The 15,953-nt window shown below is 46.3% G+C and overlaps 1 protein-coding gene across 2 annotated transcripts in view; it reads left to right on the top strand.

The window, feature by feature from the left end:
• Positions 1–11,295, top strand: part of prkab1a (protein kinase, AMP-activated, beta 1 non-catalytic subunit, a) — a 31,630-nt gene extending 20,335 nt beyond the window's left edge. For both annotated transcript variants that reach the window (XM_068055266.1, XM_068055267.1), the window contains exons 6-8: positions 3,005–3,138; positions 6,448–6,516; positions 9,338–11,295. In XM_068055266.1, coding sequence (XP_067911367.1) covers positions 3,005–3,138; positions 6,448–6,516; positions 9,338–9,415 — 281 coding nt within the window. In that variant the 3' untranslated portion in view covers positions 9,416–11,295. The remainder of the gene's footprint in view (positions 1–3,004; positions 3,139–6,447; positions 6,517–9,337) is intronic.
• The last annotated feature ends 4,658 nt before the right edge of the window (positions 11,296–15,953 follow it).

Here is a 15,953-nt window from a genome sequence, read left to right as displayed (position 1 = left end):
TCACCAATGTCCAGAATAACTGAAGAAAAACCTCCCTACTTTTATATTCAATTCCCCTGTTAGTCAAACAAGATTTAACTTTAACAAATCAGTGCTAACTTTCATGTATTAGCCCATACTTTTCCAAATCCCAATTAATTTTGTCCCAGCTTATTGTCTCTGAAAGTTTACCCACCACAGGCTGAATGGCCTACAGTTGTTGGGTTTATCTCTCTCACTTTTTTTTAAACATTTGCAATCCTCCAGTGCTTTAGCATCGCTTCCATATTCAAGGAGGATTGGAAGATTGTGGCCAGAGGCTGCAATTTTCACTTACTTCCCTCAGTTACCTAGGATGCCTCCTATTTGGATTGTGTGACTTTTCTACTTTTAAGGTCATCCAATCTTTAAGTACCTCCCCTTTATCTATTTTTATCCTATCTAATATCACGACAGCCTCATCTATTACTGAGACCCTGACAGCATCATCTTCTCCAGTGGACACAGCAGCAAAGTGCTCATTTAAGGCTGCATTTGCTGACAATGCAACCACTAGGCAGCACAGTACTGGCACATGTGCAAATGAAGGCTCATCGACTGAAACCTCACTGTGATGTCTCAGGCAGCTGCCAGTAATAAAAATGGCGCTGCTCAATTTAACACAAAAAAAGAATTGAACCCAACCCCACCCCCCGCTCATCCCTCAATGGCCGCGATCGCCACCTCCATCCACCCCCTCTCCCCCCAAACAGTACCCTCTCGTGATCGCCGCTTCTGTTCCCTGCTCCTCCCTGCAATCACCACTTCAATTGCTGCATTCAGTTTCCCGCTCCCTCTGCACCCGCCTTCTCGCCTCCCTCCAGCCACTTTACACTGCTCACCGCTCCGTCCCGCCCACTCGCCGCCTGGCAAAGCGACGGGTTGGGCGGAAGGTGGGGGCAGTAAGTGGTGTGCTAGCAGCGAGGTGGGAAGCAAGCAGCGGGATGGAGCAGCGAGCAAGCGGGTGCAGGAGAAAACGGCAGGAGGGAGTGGGAAAGAGAAGCGGTGATTGAGGCGCCGATTGCGAGAGGGAGCGGGAAAGAGAAGCGGTGATTGAGGCGCCGATTGCGAGAGGGAGCGGGAAAGAGAAGCGGTGATTGAGGCGCCGATTGCGAGAGGGAGCGGGAAAGAGAAGCGGTGATTGAGGCGCCGATTGCGAGAGGGAGCGGGAAAGAGAAGCGGTGATTGAGGCGCCGATTGCGAGAGGGAGCGGGAAAGAGAAGCGGTGATTGAGGCGCCGATTGCGAGAGGGAGCGGGAAAGAGAAGCGGTGATTGAGGCACCAATTGCGAGAGGGAGCGGGAAAGAGAAGCGGTGATTGAGGCACCGATTGCGGGAGGGAGCGGGAAAGAGAAGCGGTGATTGAGGCGCCGATTGCGAGAGGGAGCGGGAAAGAGAAGCGGTGATTGAGGCGCCGATTGCGAGAGGGAGCGGGAAAGAGAAGCGGTGATTGAGGCGCCGATTGCGAGAGGGAGCGGGAAAGAGAAGCGGTGATTGAGGCGCCGATTGCGAGAGGGAGCGGGAAAGAGAAGCAGTGATTGAGGCGCCGATTGGGGTAGGGAGTTGGCTTTCCAAAACCCGCGCTGGGGGTTGACGTCCCTTTGCATGATGATGTATTCGTGCATATGTGCACATTAGTGCTGGCAAAGCTCGGGTGCATTTTGCATGTGCGCAAGGATGAATGCGTTCCGCGCATGTGCACAATTTGGACAGCAGTGATGACATTGGTGTTTGGCTGCGTTGTCAGGAGACTCTGCTCATATAATACCTCAACCATGCCCTTGGCCTCTGCAAGAAAATTTCATTTTTGATCCCTAATTGACCCTTTGACTATCATTTTACTATTTACCTGATGATAAAAGATTTTTGGTTTCCCTTTTATGTTAGCTGCTGATCTATTATCATGTTCTCTCTTTGCCCCTCTTATTCCCTTTTAGATCTCCTCTGTACTTTCTATATTCAGCTTGTTTCTCTACTAAATTATGAACCTTCTAATTGCCATAAGTCTCCTTTTTCTGCCTCATTGTTAACCTCTGTACCTTTAGTTATCCAGAGAGCTCTAGCTTTGAATGCCCTTCCTTTCTCCCTTTGTTGGAATGTCTACCCAAACCATTCCTATTTGAAGGTCTCCAATTGTTCAATTACAGTTTTGCCTATCATTTTTTGATTCCAATCAACCTGGGCCAGATCCCTTTTCAACTTGCTGAAGTTAACCCTCCTCTAGTTAAGTATTTTTATGCTTGATTGTACCTTGTCCTTTTGCATAACTATTCTGAACCTCATATTGTGATCACTGTTCCCCAAACGTTCTCCCACTGAGACATGCCCCACTTCATTCCCCAGAACTGCTTCCTTCCTCATCTGGAAACACACTGATGAAGAAAGTTCTCATCAACATTTCAAGAATTTCTCCCCCTCATTGTCCTTTACACTGTCACTATCCTAGTCTACATTAGGATAATTGAAATCCCCCATTATCACTACTCTGTAGTTCTTGCATCTTTCTGTAATTTTCCTGGAAATTTGCTCCTCTATCTCTATTAGGGGCCTATAGTATACATCCAGTAGCGCAATAGTTTCTTTAGTCAATATTGCCACTGCCCCTTCTTTTTTCTTTCCCTATCTTTCTTGAATGCCCTGTAGCCGGTAATATTAAGTTCCTAACTCTTCCCTTCTTTGAGCCCAGTCTCTGTTGTTGCCATTATATCGTAGTCCCATTTGATGACTTGTGCCTGCAGCTCACCAACCTTTTTTGACCACACTATGTGCATTTATATACATGGATTCCAAACTCATCTTGGACTGTTCTGCATTTTCCCCTGTCTGATCATCTTAGTTGTGAACTATTCTTTACTCTAGTGTTATTTGCCTCTCCCAGCCCTCTGTACATTTTGCTTCTCCTATCTAATATAATCACTTTAGATACTGCCACAGCTTCTCTCATCCATCTCAATCCTGGTGTAATCCAGACAATTAATTTTCCTCAGATTTGTCAAGCTCTCCCCCTGGCCCATACCATCAGGATCCGTATGTGTACAAACCTGAGGAGAGGATTAAAACGCCACCTATTCTGCCGCCACACCTGCTCCAGGTCATTCTGAACAAGGACACGGGCATCTCAGTGAGTACAAACCACTGCCCTTTCTTTAATTTGCAGTGATCTGATATTTGACACCAGTCGATGTGGATGATCCTTTTCAGGGAACATTTGTAGTTGCCCGGTTGGTGAGGTGAGTTGTAAACTCACTTGCTGCTCCAGAAATTAGGCTTAGGCTATATTAACTCCTGTGCCTTATTTAAGTCCCACTTGTTAAGTCGGTGGAAAGCAATGGAAAATTGTTTAGCAGTCCTCAGACAGGCGATGTTTGGTGGAATTGGGTTCCAGGCTTGGAGAAGCCTAAGCTTTCCTTGCAGGGCACAGAGGAGCACTCCTTCTCCCACAAAGTAAAGAAAATAAAGTCCTTCTTGGACTCTTCTCCCTGACTGAACTTCACCTGGTGGGGAAACCTCAGTGACTTCCCCACTCAGAGCCAAAATATATATATTAGAAAGGACTCCACTAGCTTTGAAAGAAAGACTTGCATATATATATAGTGCCTTTCACTTGCTCAAAATATTCCAAAGCACCTTACAACAAACTAAGTACTTTTGAAATGTAATCACTGTTGTAGGAAAGGTGTCTTTACTGCTCAGGAAAGCAGGTTAGAATTGTGGACAGTAGGATCCTGGCTGATTTTAACTGCCCACCTGCCCAGTCTCTACCAAATGGGTGTGTTGAATTCACCCCATGGTTTGGCACAGTGTACATGCATCCAGTGTTGTGTATTCAAGTCAGATAGTGCCATGAGACTGTGTATGCATATGGTTAAAGTGTGCAGAAGCTGTATGCTGTAGTGTAAGCCTCAGACTGTGTGCGTGTATGACCACTGTGAATGAACCTGAAGCTATGTTCATCCGCTGGGCACTATGTGTGAGCTTGCAGCTAGCTATCTGTGTGCATTGACTGCAGTAAGTATGAACAGTCATGTGCTAAATATGCTCAAGAGGTGTATGTCCTGGCGTTAATAGACACCACTTCAGTTTCTAACCCTTCAATTACATTCCTGAATCATTCCTTTGTACCTTAGCAAATAGCAGACCAATTTGACCATTAAATTCGCAGAATCCCATCTATTATCTCATTTGAGAAACCTTCACCAATGGGTCCTTTCATCTGTTTATAGGCCAGTAGAGCCCAGGATTTCAGCTTCATTTCTCATTTAAAGTGATCATCATTTTCTGTATTAACTGGAGTCCACCGCTAAGTTAGCACAGCCGACCCGACAATGCCTTCCTCTCCCATCTAAAGACTGTGAAACAATCATTGTACGCTTGCCAAATCATTAAAAATTACAGCACAGAAGTGGGCCATTGGCCCCTCACACATGTCTAGAGCAGCTCTCCAGCTGGAGCTGCCTGCCCTGACCCCAATTCCCCGAGCGCAGCCTGCTCTGACCCCACTTCCCCAAGCACAGCCTGACCTGAGCCCACTTCCCCGAGCACTGCCTGACCTGAGCCCACTTCCCCGAGCACTGCCTGACCTGAGCCCACTTCCCCGAGCACTGCCTGACCTGAGCCCACTTCCCCGAGCACTGCCTGACCTGAGCCCACTTCCCCGAGCACTGCCTGACCTGAGCCCACTTCCCCGAGCACTGCCTGGCCTGACCCCACTTCCCCGAGCCCACTTCCCCGAGCACTGCCTGCCCCGAGCCCACTTCCCCAAGCACAGCCTGCCCCGAGCCCACTTCCCCAAGCACAGCCTGTCCCGACCCCACTTCCCCGAGCACTGCCTGTCCTGACCCCACTTCCCCGAGCACTGCCTGACCTGAGCCCACTTCCCCGAGCACTGCCTGACCTGAGCCCACTTCCCCGAGCACTGCCTGACCTGAGCCCACTTCCCCGAGCACTGCCTGACCTGAGCCCACTTCCCCGAGCGCTGCCTGACCTGAGCCCACTTCCCCGAGCGCTGCCTGCCCCGAGCCCACTTCCCCGAGCGCTGCCTGCCCCGAGCCCACTTCCCCGAGCACTGCCTGTCCTGACCCCACTTCCCCGAGCGCTGCCTGCCCCGAGCCCACTTCCCCGAGCACAGCCTGTCCTGACCCCACTTCCCCGAGCGCCTTTTCCTGCCCCGAGCCCACTTCCCCGAGCACTGCCTGTCCTGACCCCACTTCCCCGAGCACAGCCTGTCCTGACCCCACTTCCCCGAGCGCTGCCTGCCCCGAGCCCACTTCCCCGAGCACAGCCTGCCCCGAGCCCACTTCCCCGAGCACAGCCTGCCCTGACCCCACTTCCCCGAGCACAGCCTGTCCTGAACCCACTTCCCCGAGCGCCTTTTCCTGCCCCGAGCCCACTTCCCCGAGCACTGCCTGTCCTGACCCCACTTCCCCGAGCACAGCCTGTCCTGACCCCACTTCCCCGAGCACTGCCTGCCCCGACCCCACTTCCCTGAGCACAGCCTGCCCTGACCCCACTTCCCCGAGCGCTGCCTGCCCCCGAGCCCACTTCCCTGAGCACAGCCTGCCCTGACCCCACTTCCCCGAGCACGGCCTGCCCTGACCCCACTTCCCCAAGCACGGCCTGCCCTGACCCCACTTCCCCAAGCACAGCCTGCCCTGACCCCACTTCCCCAAGCACAGCCTGCCCTGACCCCACTTCCCCAAGCACAGCCTGCCCTGACCCCACTTCCCCAAGCACTGCCTGTCCTGACCCCACTTCCCCAAGCACTGCCTGTCCTGACCCCACTTCCCCAAGCACTGCCTGTCCTGACCCCACTTCCCCGGGCACTGCCTGTCCTGACCCCACTTCCCCGAGCACTGCCTGCCCCGAGCCCACTTCCCCGAGCACAGCCTGCCCCGACCCCACTTCCCCGAGCACTGCCTGCCCTGACCACACTTCCCCAAGCACTGCCTGTCCTGACCCCACTTTCCCGAGCGCTGCCTGCCCCGAGCCCACTTCCCCGAGCACAGCCTGACCTGAGCCCACTTGCTGCGGGCGCTGCCTGCCCCGCCCCCCCGGGCCACTGCCGACCCCACACCCGCTTCCCAAGGTGCTCCTGCCCCGAGCCCTATAATGTCCTCGGGAAGCAATCCTTTCTCCCAAGGAAGCAAGCCCAGGTGAAGCAGTTTACCAGCCCAGGACCCAGTGAATACTTTGTGCGTAAAATGGTATCTCGCGCTCTGCAGCCTGTTCTGATTGCCCGACCAACGGTCTTCTAACCTTAGCTTAGCAGCTGCATTTCATGGTATCGCAACAAGGAGTGTTTCACTGCAGACTGGTAACCCAGTGCAGCTCTCCAGTTCCCTACAGTCACTGTCTGAAGAGAGGCTAAGATTAAAGGCTGAGTTGTTACAGAGGGGGCCTCATTCTCAGCTTGTTCTGTTTGCTCTTACAGTGTGACCCTGCATTGCTGCCGGAGCCAAACCACGTCATGTTGAACCATCTGTACGCTTTGTCCATTAAGGTCAGTATTGCACAACCTTTGGGCTCACCATTTATTTAACCCTTTAGCTGTTCACCCCATCTACTTAGCACCACACCCGCCCCCCCCCCCCCACCCTTCTCATTGCTGTATGTTCACTTCCAGTCTCCACCCCATTCATTTTCTACTCCTCCCTTCATTCTTTAACTCGCTGTCTTTCTCCAGTGTTGTAGGCAGGATTTGTTTTCGAGGGGTGGGGTGGGAGGAGCTTGGTCACGAGCTCACCAGAGAAAATAGTACTTCAAAAGGACTATTTTTCAAATATATGTCTCCCATTTACGGTTCAAATAAAAACATGTTTTGCTCCCATTAATGTAACAATTCAAATAAAGCACAGAAAATATAAAATCAGACTTGTTGGGTAAAATCTCTAAAGCATGACGTCCAGGCTCCAGTTATTGGTTATAAAAACAAGAAATGCTGTAACCACTCAACAGGTCTGGCAGCATCTGTGGAGAGAGAAGCAGAGTTAACATTTCAGATCAGTAACCCTTCATCAGAACTAGCAAATATTAGAAATGTGAAAGGTTATAAGCAAGTAAAGTGGGGGTGGGACAAGAGATAACAAAGGAGAAGGTGTAAATAGGACAAGGTCACAGAATAGCTGACCAGAAGGTCGTGGAGCAAAGGCAAACAATATGTTAATGGTGTGCTGAAAGACAAAGCATGAGGACAGATAGGGTGTTAATGGACTGAAAATTAAACAGCCGCAAGTACAAGTACAAACATGAAAAAAAACAGTGGGTAAGCAAACTGAACAAACTAAGATGAAATAAAATAAAATAAACACAAAAAAAATTATCTAAAAAAAAAGAAAAAAATAACTAAAAATGAAAATAAAATGGGGGGCCCGTCATGCTCTGAAATTATTGAACTCGATGTTCAGTCCAGCAGGCTGTAATGTGCCTAATCGGTAAATGAGATGCTGTTCCTCGAGCTTGTGTTGATGTTCACTGGAACACTGCAGCAAGCCCAGGACAGAGATGTGAGCAGGGGGCTGTGTTGAAATGGCAAGCAACCGGAAGCTCGGGGTCCTGCTTGCGGACTGAGCAGAGGTGTTCCGCAAAGCGGTCACCCAGTCTGCGTTTGGTCTCCCCGATGTAGAGGAGACCACATTGTGAGCAGCGAATACAGTATACTACATTGAAAGAAGTACAAATAAATCACTGCTTCACCTGAAAGGAGTGTTTGGGGCCTGGGATAGTGAGGAGAGAGGAGTTAAATGGGCAGGTATTACACCTCCTGCGATTGCAGGGGAAGGTGCCATGGGAAGGGGATGAGTTGGTGGGGGTAATAGAGGAGTGGACCAGGGTATCACGGAGGGAATGACCCTTCGGAATGCTGACAGGGGAAGGGAAGATGCGTTTGGTAGTGGTATCACGCTGGAGGTGGCGAAAATGACACAGGATGATCCTTTCTATATGGACACTGATATAGGTTGCTGGTCTGTTAATAACTTGGCTCTTCTTCACTGCAGTATCCAGTGAACATTTAGAGTTTCACTGTTGGGGTATGGAACTGACTCGTGAAAGAACATTCATTGTTTGTGTTGTATCACATGATATAAGGCATATTCTTTTGAAAGGAGTGGTTTCATAAAAGAAATAGCGGGAGGTTTTGAATAACCCCTTCTTCATATCCCACTGACTCCTTCATATTCTTTCTATTTAACCCCATTCTATATCACCCTCCCTTACACACATTGTTCCTTCCATTCTGTACCCCACCCATCTTCAGTTTATATTCCTCTCCCACTGTGTATCAGTCCCTCACATACACTTTTTGCTCTTAAGTGTTTAGTGTGGAATTCTCACCTCTAAGCCAGAAGATCAGGAATTCAAGCCCCCTTCCCCACCCCACTAAAGACCTTTAGTATAATCAAGCCTGATATTCTTGGCTGCATTGCTGAGCATTTCGGAGGCCCTATCTGCCTATTCAGGTGAACATAGACGTTTCTGTGGCACATTTTGAAGAAAAGCAGGAAGTACTCTGTGTCCTGACCAAAACATTATCCCTCAAGCAAAACCACCCAAACAGATTAATTAGTCATTTATCTCATTGCTATTTGTGGGATTTTGTTGCACGTATATTGACTACTGTGTTTGCCTATATTCCAACTGCAACTACACTTCAAATGTACTTTAGGATATCCCACAGATATGAAAGTGACTATATAAATGCATGTTCTTTGCTCTTTCTCCACCTACCAGTTGCAGCTTTCAAACACCTTGCACCCATGTCCCATTTGCACAATTCTCCCCCTCTCACATTTTGCTCTTCCCCCCCCAACCCATTCTGTACTCTACTCCCTTCTCCATTCTTTTTATTCACTTCTTCCCTTTCTGCACCCAATGTACTGCTCCTATTTTATTTTGGGATCACAGTCGCTGAGTAAAGCTAATACTGAGCCCTTTACACCTGTCTGACAAAAGAAGACAATTTGCTTCTCATCCAAACTGATGTATGATCCAATGGCAGCGGTGATGTAACCTCGTACACGGTGCCCAAACTCGTACTTTTTAATTGAAAGCAAGAAATGCTGGAACCACTCAGCAGGTCTGGCAGCATCTGTGAAAGAGAAGCAGAGTTAACGTTTCGGGTCAGTGACCCTTCTTCGGAACTGACCCGAAACGTTAACTCTGCTTTTTCCACAGATGCTGCCAGACCTGCTGAGTGATTCCAGCATTTATTGTTTTTATTTCAGATTTCCAGCATCCGCAGTATTTTGCTTTTATCATACTTTTTAATTGTCCAGTGATAGAGTTCATAATTGTGGACTTAAAATATTTTTAATTCTTCACAGGATGGTGTGATGGTGCTGAGTGCCACCCATCGCTACAAGAAGAAGTATGTCACCACTCTCCTCTACAAGCCCATATGATCTCTCAAAGCAACTTTACTCTCTCATCCAATCAGGAAGCTCCATTTTCTTCAGTGATCATTCACCACTCATTGCCCTGGATGCACTCAGGAGGATTGAATGGAATAGTTATTTCAGAAACCCTCTTCAGCAATCGAGAACTTGCCTTCATTTCCTGCTTCTTGATTAGAAAAGGGAAATCTGTAATGTGAACCCAGACAAAGTGCCTCTCCTCACTGTCCCTCAGACTACTAAAGTGGCACCATGAATCCATGCCTTTCACTGTGGCATGTCTAACGCCATTTCATTAGTGTAATGGTTTCTTCATCTCTGGTCAGAGTGCCCTGTGTCATGGACTTTGGATTCTGTGTGTCAAGAGTCGCCGTATTGTGTGCAGCACCTTGACTTCCTGGTGACATTTTCCCATAATTCTCAGCATGTAAAAACTATATCATGGGAATCCTGATAACTAAATGGAGCTCTGGTTAGATTAGGAAACTCAGTTAGAAACATTCAGGATTATTAAGGGAACAAAAGAGTATGAATTTTAATATAATGGAGAAATGACTGGAATCTCGTGGTTCTTTGCATCTGTGTGTCCACTAGAGATGGATTCAGAATGCTGTACTCCACATTGCTCACTGTATACACTGATGGGATATGTCAATAACCAGCTTTCTCTATCAGGGTATGGGATCCCCAGTCTGTCCATGGTGTTGTGGGGACTCTACTGACGGCTACGGAGATGGGAGCATTCAGAGATATAGGTGTGTTCCTCAGTATATTGCCATGATGTACTGGAATGGTCTCAACTTGGCACTTTCCAGTCATGCCATTATATTAACACTCCTCTGTAACTCTCCTAGTCATTGAAAGTTGCAATAGAGCTTCTTCAGCCACATCAAGTCTTTTCTAAATCGTGGAAAAATTATCTTTAATTTTTCCTCACCTCCCCCTTCCTCCTCCCCCTCCCCCCTTCCACCTACCATCTCTTGTTGAAACAGTCTAACCCTACCCTGCCCCAAGGGACCATTCTTCATGTTCAAGCTTAAGTAGCTGCTCTGATGGTCAAGTGTTATCCTGTCTTGGTCTGCCCCAGTCCCACAGGTACAGAGAAGCCTGATCCTGTCCTCGTTCATATGCTGCCCGCTGAATTCCCACCCGTTTGAGGGAAACTGTGTCCTTATCCCGTCCCTTCAGGTATCTGCAGCAGTCAGCGATCAGGAGCAGTACCCCATTTAGTCTTTACCCTCCCCATAGATTAGGCCATTGTGATCAACTGTGGATCTCTTCTAGTCCTAGCTGAGATCAGCACAGATCGGGGACAGGTCTGGGGTCCTCCCTGCTTCAACACTATATCGGACAAGGTATTTAATCCATTAAGTCATTGGAAGAGGTCCACTATAAACTCCAACTCACGACCACCATTTTGCTGATTTTTTCCCCCTCCTTTAGTGCATTTGTGTTCAAGCCCGTCCCAGTTCAAGGAGTCTACATCTCCGACCTATTGTTTTGTGACTCTGCAACTTTAATCCTTTAACGTCAGGGCGGGAGGAAGAATATGGTGATGTCAGTCAGTTTTCTGTTTTAATACTTTACCAAATGAGGAATTTAGAAGGTCACTGGGACTGTGATTCACTTGTTTGAATTGAGTGGATAAATATGCCAGTTACACTGCTTGTCTTTTAGCAGTTTCAATTTTTATGCCAATCAGGCTTTCTCTATCAAATAAACTCCTGAAATATAAACTAAATTAAATTCATATTGTCAAGCAATGTCATGAATCGTTTAGATCTGTTGCACTCTCATGGTAAGCATGAATCTTCTGTTACCATGGAGTTCTTTGGTTTGCCTGTATTACTGGCATTCTCTTCCGGCAATCAATAAATATTCTGATCTGAGACCTCAGCCCAGTTAGGTTGTAACAAGCATCACACTATTATAAGAAATTGAATTGCTACTGTGTATTAATGCACTAGTCTCATGAGCATTGTGTCTCCTATTAGTATCTGTTACACTAAGAAGGTGGTAGAAAGGGAGAAACTGTTCCTGCTAGTTAAAGGATCAAGAATGAGTTAAACATGGGTTGAAAGTAATCGGCAAAAGAAGCAAAAGTGACATGAGGAACAACTTTCTCACGCAGCGAGTGGTTAAGGTCTGGAATGCACTGCCTGAGAGTGTGGTGGAGGCAGGTTCAATCGAGGCATTCAAATGGGAATTAGTTTGTTATCTGAAAAGGAAGAATGTACAGGGTTTCGGGGAGAAGGCGGGGAATGGCATTAGGTGAATCGCTCATTCGGAGAGCTGGTGCAGACACAATGGGCCAAATAGCCTCCTCCTGCACTGTAACAATTCTGTGATTCTCTGAAATAAGGTTGGTGAGATGTAGGTGCAAACAGCCAAATGGGAATGTGATGTCCTGGTGATAACAGAGCTGGCTCAAAAAAGGGTAGAACTGGGTACTACGTATTCCAGGATACAAGGTGTTCAGGAAAGATAGAAAAGGAAAGAAAGGAGGAAGGGGTGGTAGTATTGATCAAGGGAATATTACAGTGCTGAAGAGAGACAATATCCTGAAGTGGTCAAGGACAGAATCTATTTGGTCAGAGTTAAGAAACAATGGAGGTTTCATCACACCACTGGGTGTATTATATAGGCCAACAACTCCTGGGAAAGATATAGTGGAGCAAATGTACAGGGTATTCACAGACAGGTGCAAAAACTGTAGGGTAAAGATAATGGGGGACTTTAATTATCCAAATATAGACTGGGATAGTAGTAGTGTAAAGAGCAGTGAGGGGCAAGAGTTCCTCGAGTGTGTTATATCAATGATTTGGATATGGGGATTAAATGTAATATTTCCAAGTTTGCAGATGACACAAAACAAAAGTGAGAGTTGTGACGAGGATGCAAAGCCACTTCAAGGGGATTTGGAGAGGCTAAGCAATGGAGCAAAAATTTAGCAGATGGCATACAATGTAAAGAAATGTGAGGTTCTCCATTTTGGTAGGAAAATCAGAAATACAGAGTATTTCTTAAATGGTGAGAGGCTGGGAAGTGTTGAATTTCAAAGGGACTTTGGTGTCCTTGTTCATGAGTCACTGAAAACTAACCTGCAGTTACAACAAGCAATTAAGGCAAATGGTATGTTGGCCTACATTACAAGAGGATTTGCGAATAGGAGTAAGATGTCTTACTGCAATTATATAGAGTCTGTTAAACTCCAGAATGCTTGTTATGAAAGGATAATGTTGGAGCCTATATTTACGCAGTTAAAAGAAGTGGCTAGTGAGATAGTTGATGCTAGTTAATTTTAATTTTCCAAAATTCCTTAGATTCGGGGAAGGTTCCATTAGATTGAAAAGTAGTGAATGTAACTCCATTATTCAAAAAGGGAGGGAGACAGAAAGCAGGAAACTACAGGCCAGTTAACTTAACATCTGTCTTAGGGAAAATGTTAGAAGCTATTATTAAAGATGTTATAGCAAAGCATTTAGAAAATTTCAAGGTAATCAGGCAGAGTCAACATGGTTTTGTGAAAGGGAAATCATCTTTAACCCATTTATTGGAGTTGTTTGAGGGGGTTACATGTGCTGTGAATAAAGGGGAGTCGGTGGGATGTATTGTACATAGATTTCCAGAAGGCAATTGATAAGGTGTTACATCAAAGAAAATAATTGCAGAAAATAAAAGCTCATGGTGTAGAGGGTAGCATATTGGCATGGCTAGAACTTTGGTTAGCTAACAGGAAACAGAGAGTAGGCATAAATGGGTCATTTTCTGGTTGGCAAGATGTAACCAGTGGTGTGCCCCAGGGATCTGTGCTGGGGCCTCAACTTTTTACAATTTATATAAGTGGTTTTAGATGAAGAGACTGAAGGAACGGTTACTAAATTTGCTGATGACACAAAGATAGGTAGGAAAGTAACTTGTGAAGAGGACATAAGGGGACGACAAAGGAATATAGATAGGTTAAGTGAGTGGGCAAAGACCTGGCAAATGAAGTATAATGTGGGAAATTGTCCACTTTGGCAGGAAGAATAAAAAAGAAGCATATTATCTAAATGGTGAGAGATTGCAGAGCTCTGAGATACAGAGGGTTCTGGATGTCCTAGTGCATGAATCACAAAGGTTAGTATGCAGGTACAGCACGTAATTAGGAAAGCTAATAGAATGTTATTGTTTATCGTTGATTACAAAAGTAGGGAGGTTATGCTTCAGCTATACAGGGATTTGGTGAGACCACATCTGGAATACTGTGTACAGTACTGGCCTCCTTATTTAGGGAAGGATGTCAATGTGTTGGTGGCAGTTCAGAGAAGGTTTACTAGACTAAAACCTGGAATGGACGGGCAGTCTTACGAGGAAAGATTGGACAGGCTAGGCTTGTATCCAGAATAGAAATGCTTAATTGGAAAAGGGTCACTTTCATTGGGGTGAGAACAGATCTGTCCCAGGTAAATTGGAATCAAATATTGGCAGGCAAAAATGTAACGGAACAATGCACTGCCTTTAAAGAGGCGATGGTTCGGGCATGGTTAAGCTGCATTCACACAAGAAAGGAAAGGTAGAGAAACCAAAGCAAGAGCTCCCTGGATAATGAAAGAGAATGAGAGTAAGATGAAGCATAAAAAGGATGCCTATGATGCATCAGGTTGATAATACAAGTGAGAACCAGACTGAATACGGGAAGTGAAAAAGGGAATATGAGATGCAAAGCAAGAGTGTGAGAAGAGACTGGCAGCTAACATATAAGGGAATCAAAAAGTCTTCTGTAAGCAAATAAATAGCAAAAGGGTAGTAAAAGGAGGAGTGGAGCCAACTAGGGACCAAAACGAGGATATGCGCATGGGCATAGCTGAGGTGCTAAATACTTTGCTTCTGTAAGGAGAAGATGCTCCCAAAGTCATAATGACTGAGGAGGTAGTTGAGATACTGGATAGGCTAAAAGATGATAGAAGAAGTATTAGAAAGGCTGGCTGTACTTAAAGTTGATAAGTCATCAGGACTGGATGAGATGTATCCAAGGATGGTGAGGGAAGCAAGGGTGAAAATTACAGAGGTACTGGCCATAAGCTTCTAATCCTCCTTGGATTGGTGATAACGGGTGTGTCAGAGGACTGGAGAATTGCAAATATTACACCCTTTTTCACCAAAAGGTGTAAGTATAAGCCCAGTAATTACAGATAAGTCAGTTTAACCTCAATGGTGGGGAAGCTTTTAGAAATGATAATCTGGTCCAAAATTAACAGTCACTTGGACAAATCTATGATTCTTTGTGGACTAATTAAGGAAACCAGCACAGATTTGTTAAAGACAAATTGTGTTTAAGTAACTTGATTTTTTTGATGAGGTAATGGAGAAGGTTGGTGTGGTGTGTATATGGACTTCCAAAAGGCATTTGATAAAGTGCCACATAATAGACTTGCTAGCAAAGTTGAAGTCCGTGGAATAAAAGGGAAAGTGGCAGCTTGGATACAATGTTGGATATATTGGTACCAATGACATAGGTAGAAAGAGGGATGAGGTCCTGCAGCAAGAATTTAGGGAGTTAGGTAACAGATTAAAAAGCAGGACCTCAAAGGTTGTAATCTCTGGATTACTCCCGGTGCCACGTGCTAGCGAGTATAGAAATAGGAGGAGAGGGCAGATGAATATGTGGCTGAGGAGATGGTGCAGGAGGGAGGGCTTTAGTCTCCTGGATCACTGGGACTGTTTCTGGCAAAGGTGGAACCTTTGTTGGACAGGTTGCACCTGAACCGGAACGGGACCAACATCTTTGCTAGTGCTGTTGGGGGTGGTTTAAACTGATTTGGCAAGGGGATGGGATACTGAGTGGAGGTACAGTAAGGGGTGATGCACAGTCAAATATAGAAGAGAAACAGAATCAGTCTGGAAGGCAGAGCAAATATTGACCTGTTAAGGCACAAGTGAAAAATGCAAGGAGTCTTACTAGTAAAACAGATGAATTGAGGGCGTTGATTAGCACATGGGATTATGATATTATTGCTATCATAGAGACATGGTTGAGGGAGGGACAGGACTGGCAGCTCAATATTCCAGGGTATAGAATCTTCAGGCATGACGGGGAGGGATAAAAGAGGAGGTGATATTGCACTGTTGATCAAGGAGTCAATTACTGCAGTAAGGAGGGATGATATCTTAGAAGGCTCCTTGAGGAGGCCTTATGGGTAGAACTTAAAAACAAAAAGGGGGCAATCACTTGGCTGGGAGTGCACTACAGGCCTCAAAACAGTCAGGGAGAGACAGAGGAGCAGATATGCAGGCAAACCTCAGAGAGGTGTAAAAATGATAGAGTAATAATAGAAGGGGATTTCAACTTCCCTAATATCAACTGGGATAGTCTTAGTGCAAAAGGCTTAAAGGGGGCAGAATTCTTAATGCATACAGGAGAGATTTTTGAGCCAGTACGTAGAAAGTCCTACAAGAGAAGGGACAGTACTGGACCTAATCCTAGGGAATGAAGCTGCACAAGTGCTAGAAGTGTCAGCGGGGTGCATTTTGGGGATAGTGACCATAACTCTAAGACGTAAGGTAG

The sequence above is a fragment of the Heterodontus francisci genome, chromosome 23 (assembly GCF_036365525.1).
Source record: "Heterodontus francisci isolate sHetFra1 chromosome 23, sHetFra1.hap1, whole genome shotgun sequence".
Taxonomy (NCBI): domain Eukaryota; kingdom Metazoa; phylum Chordata; class Chondrichthyes; order Heterodontiformes; family Heterodontidae; genus Heterodontus; species Heterodontus francisci.
The sequence above is the reverse complement of the archived record's forward strand: the minus strand, read 5'-3'. Positions and strand labels throughout refer to the sequence as shown.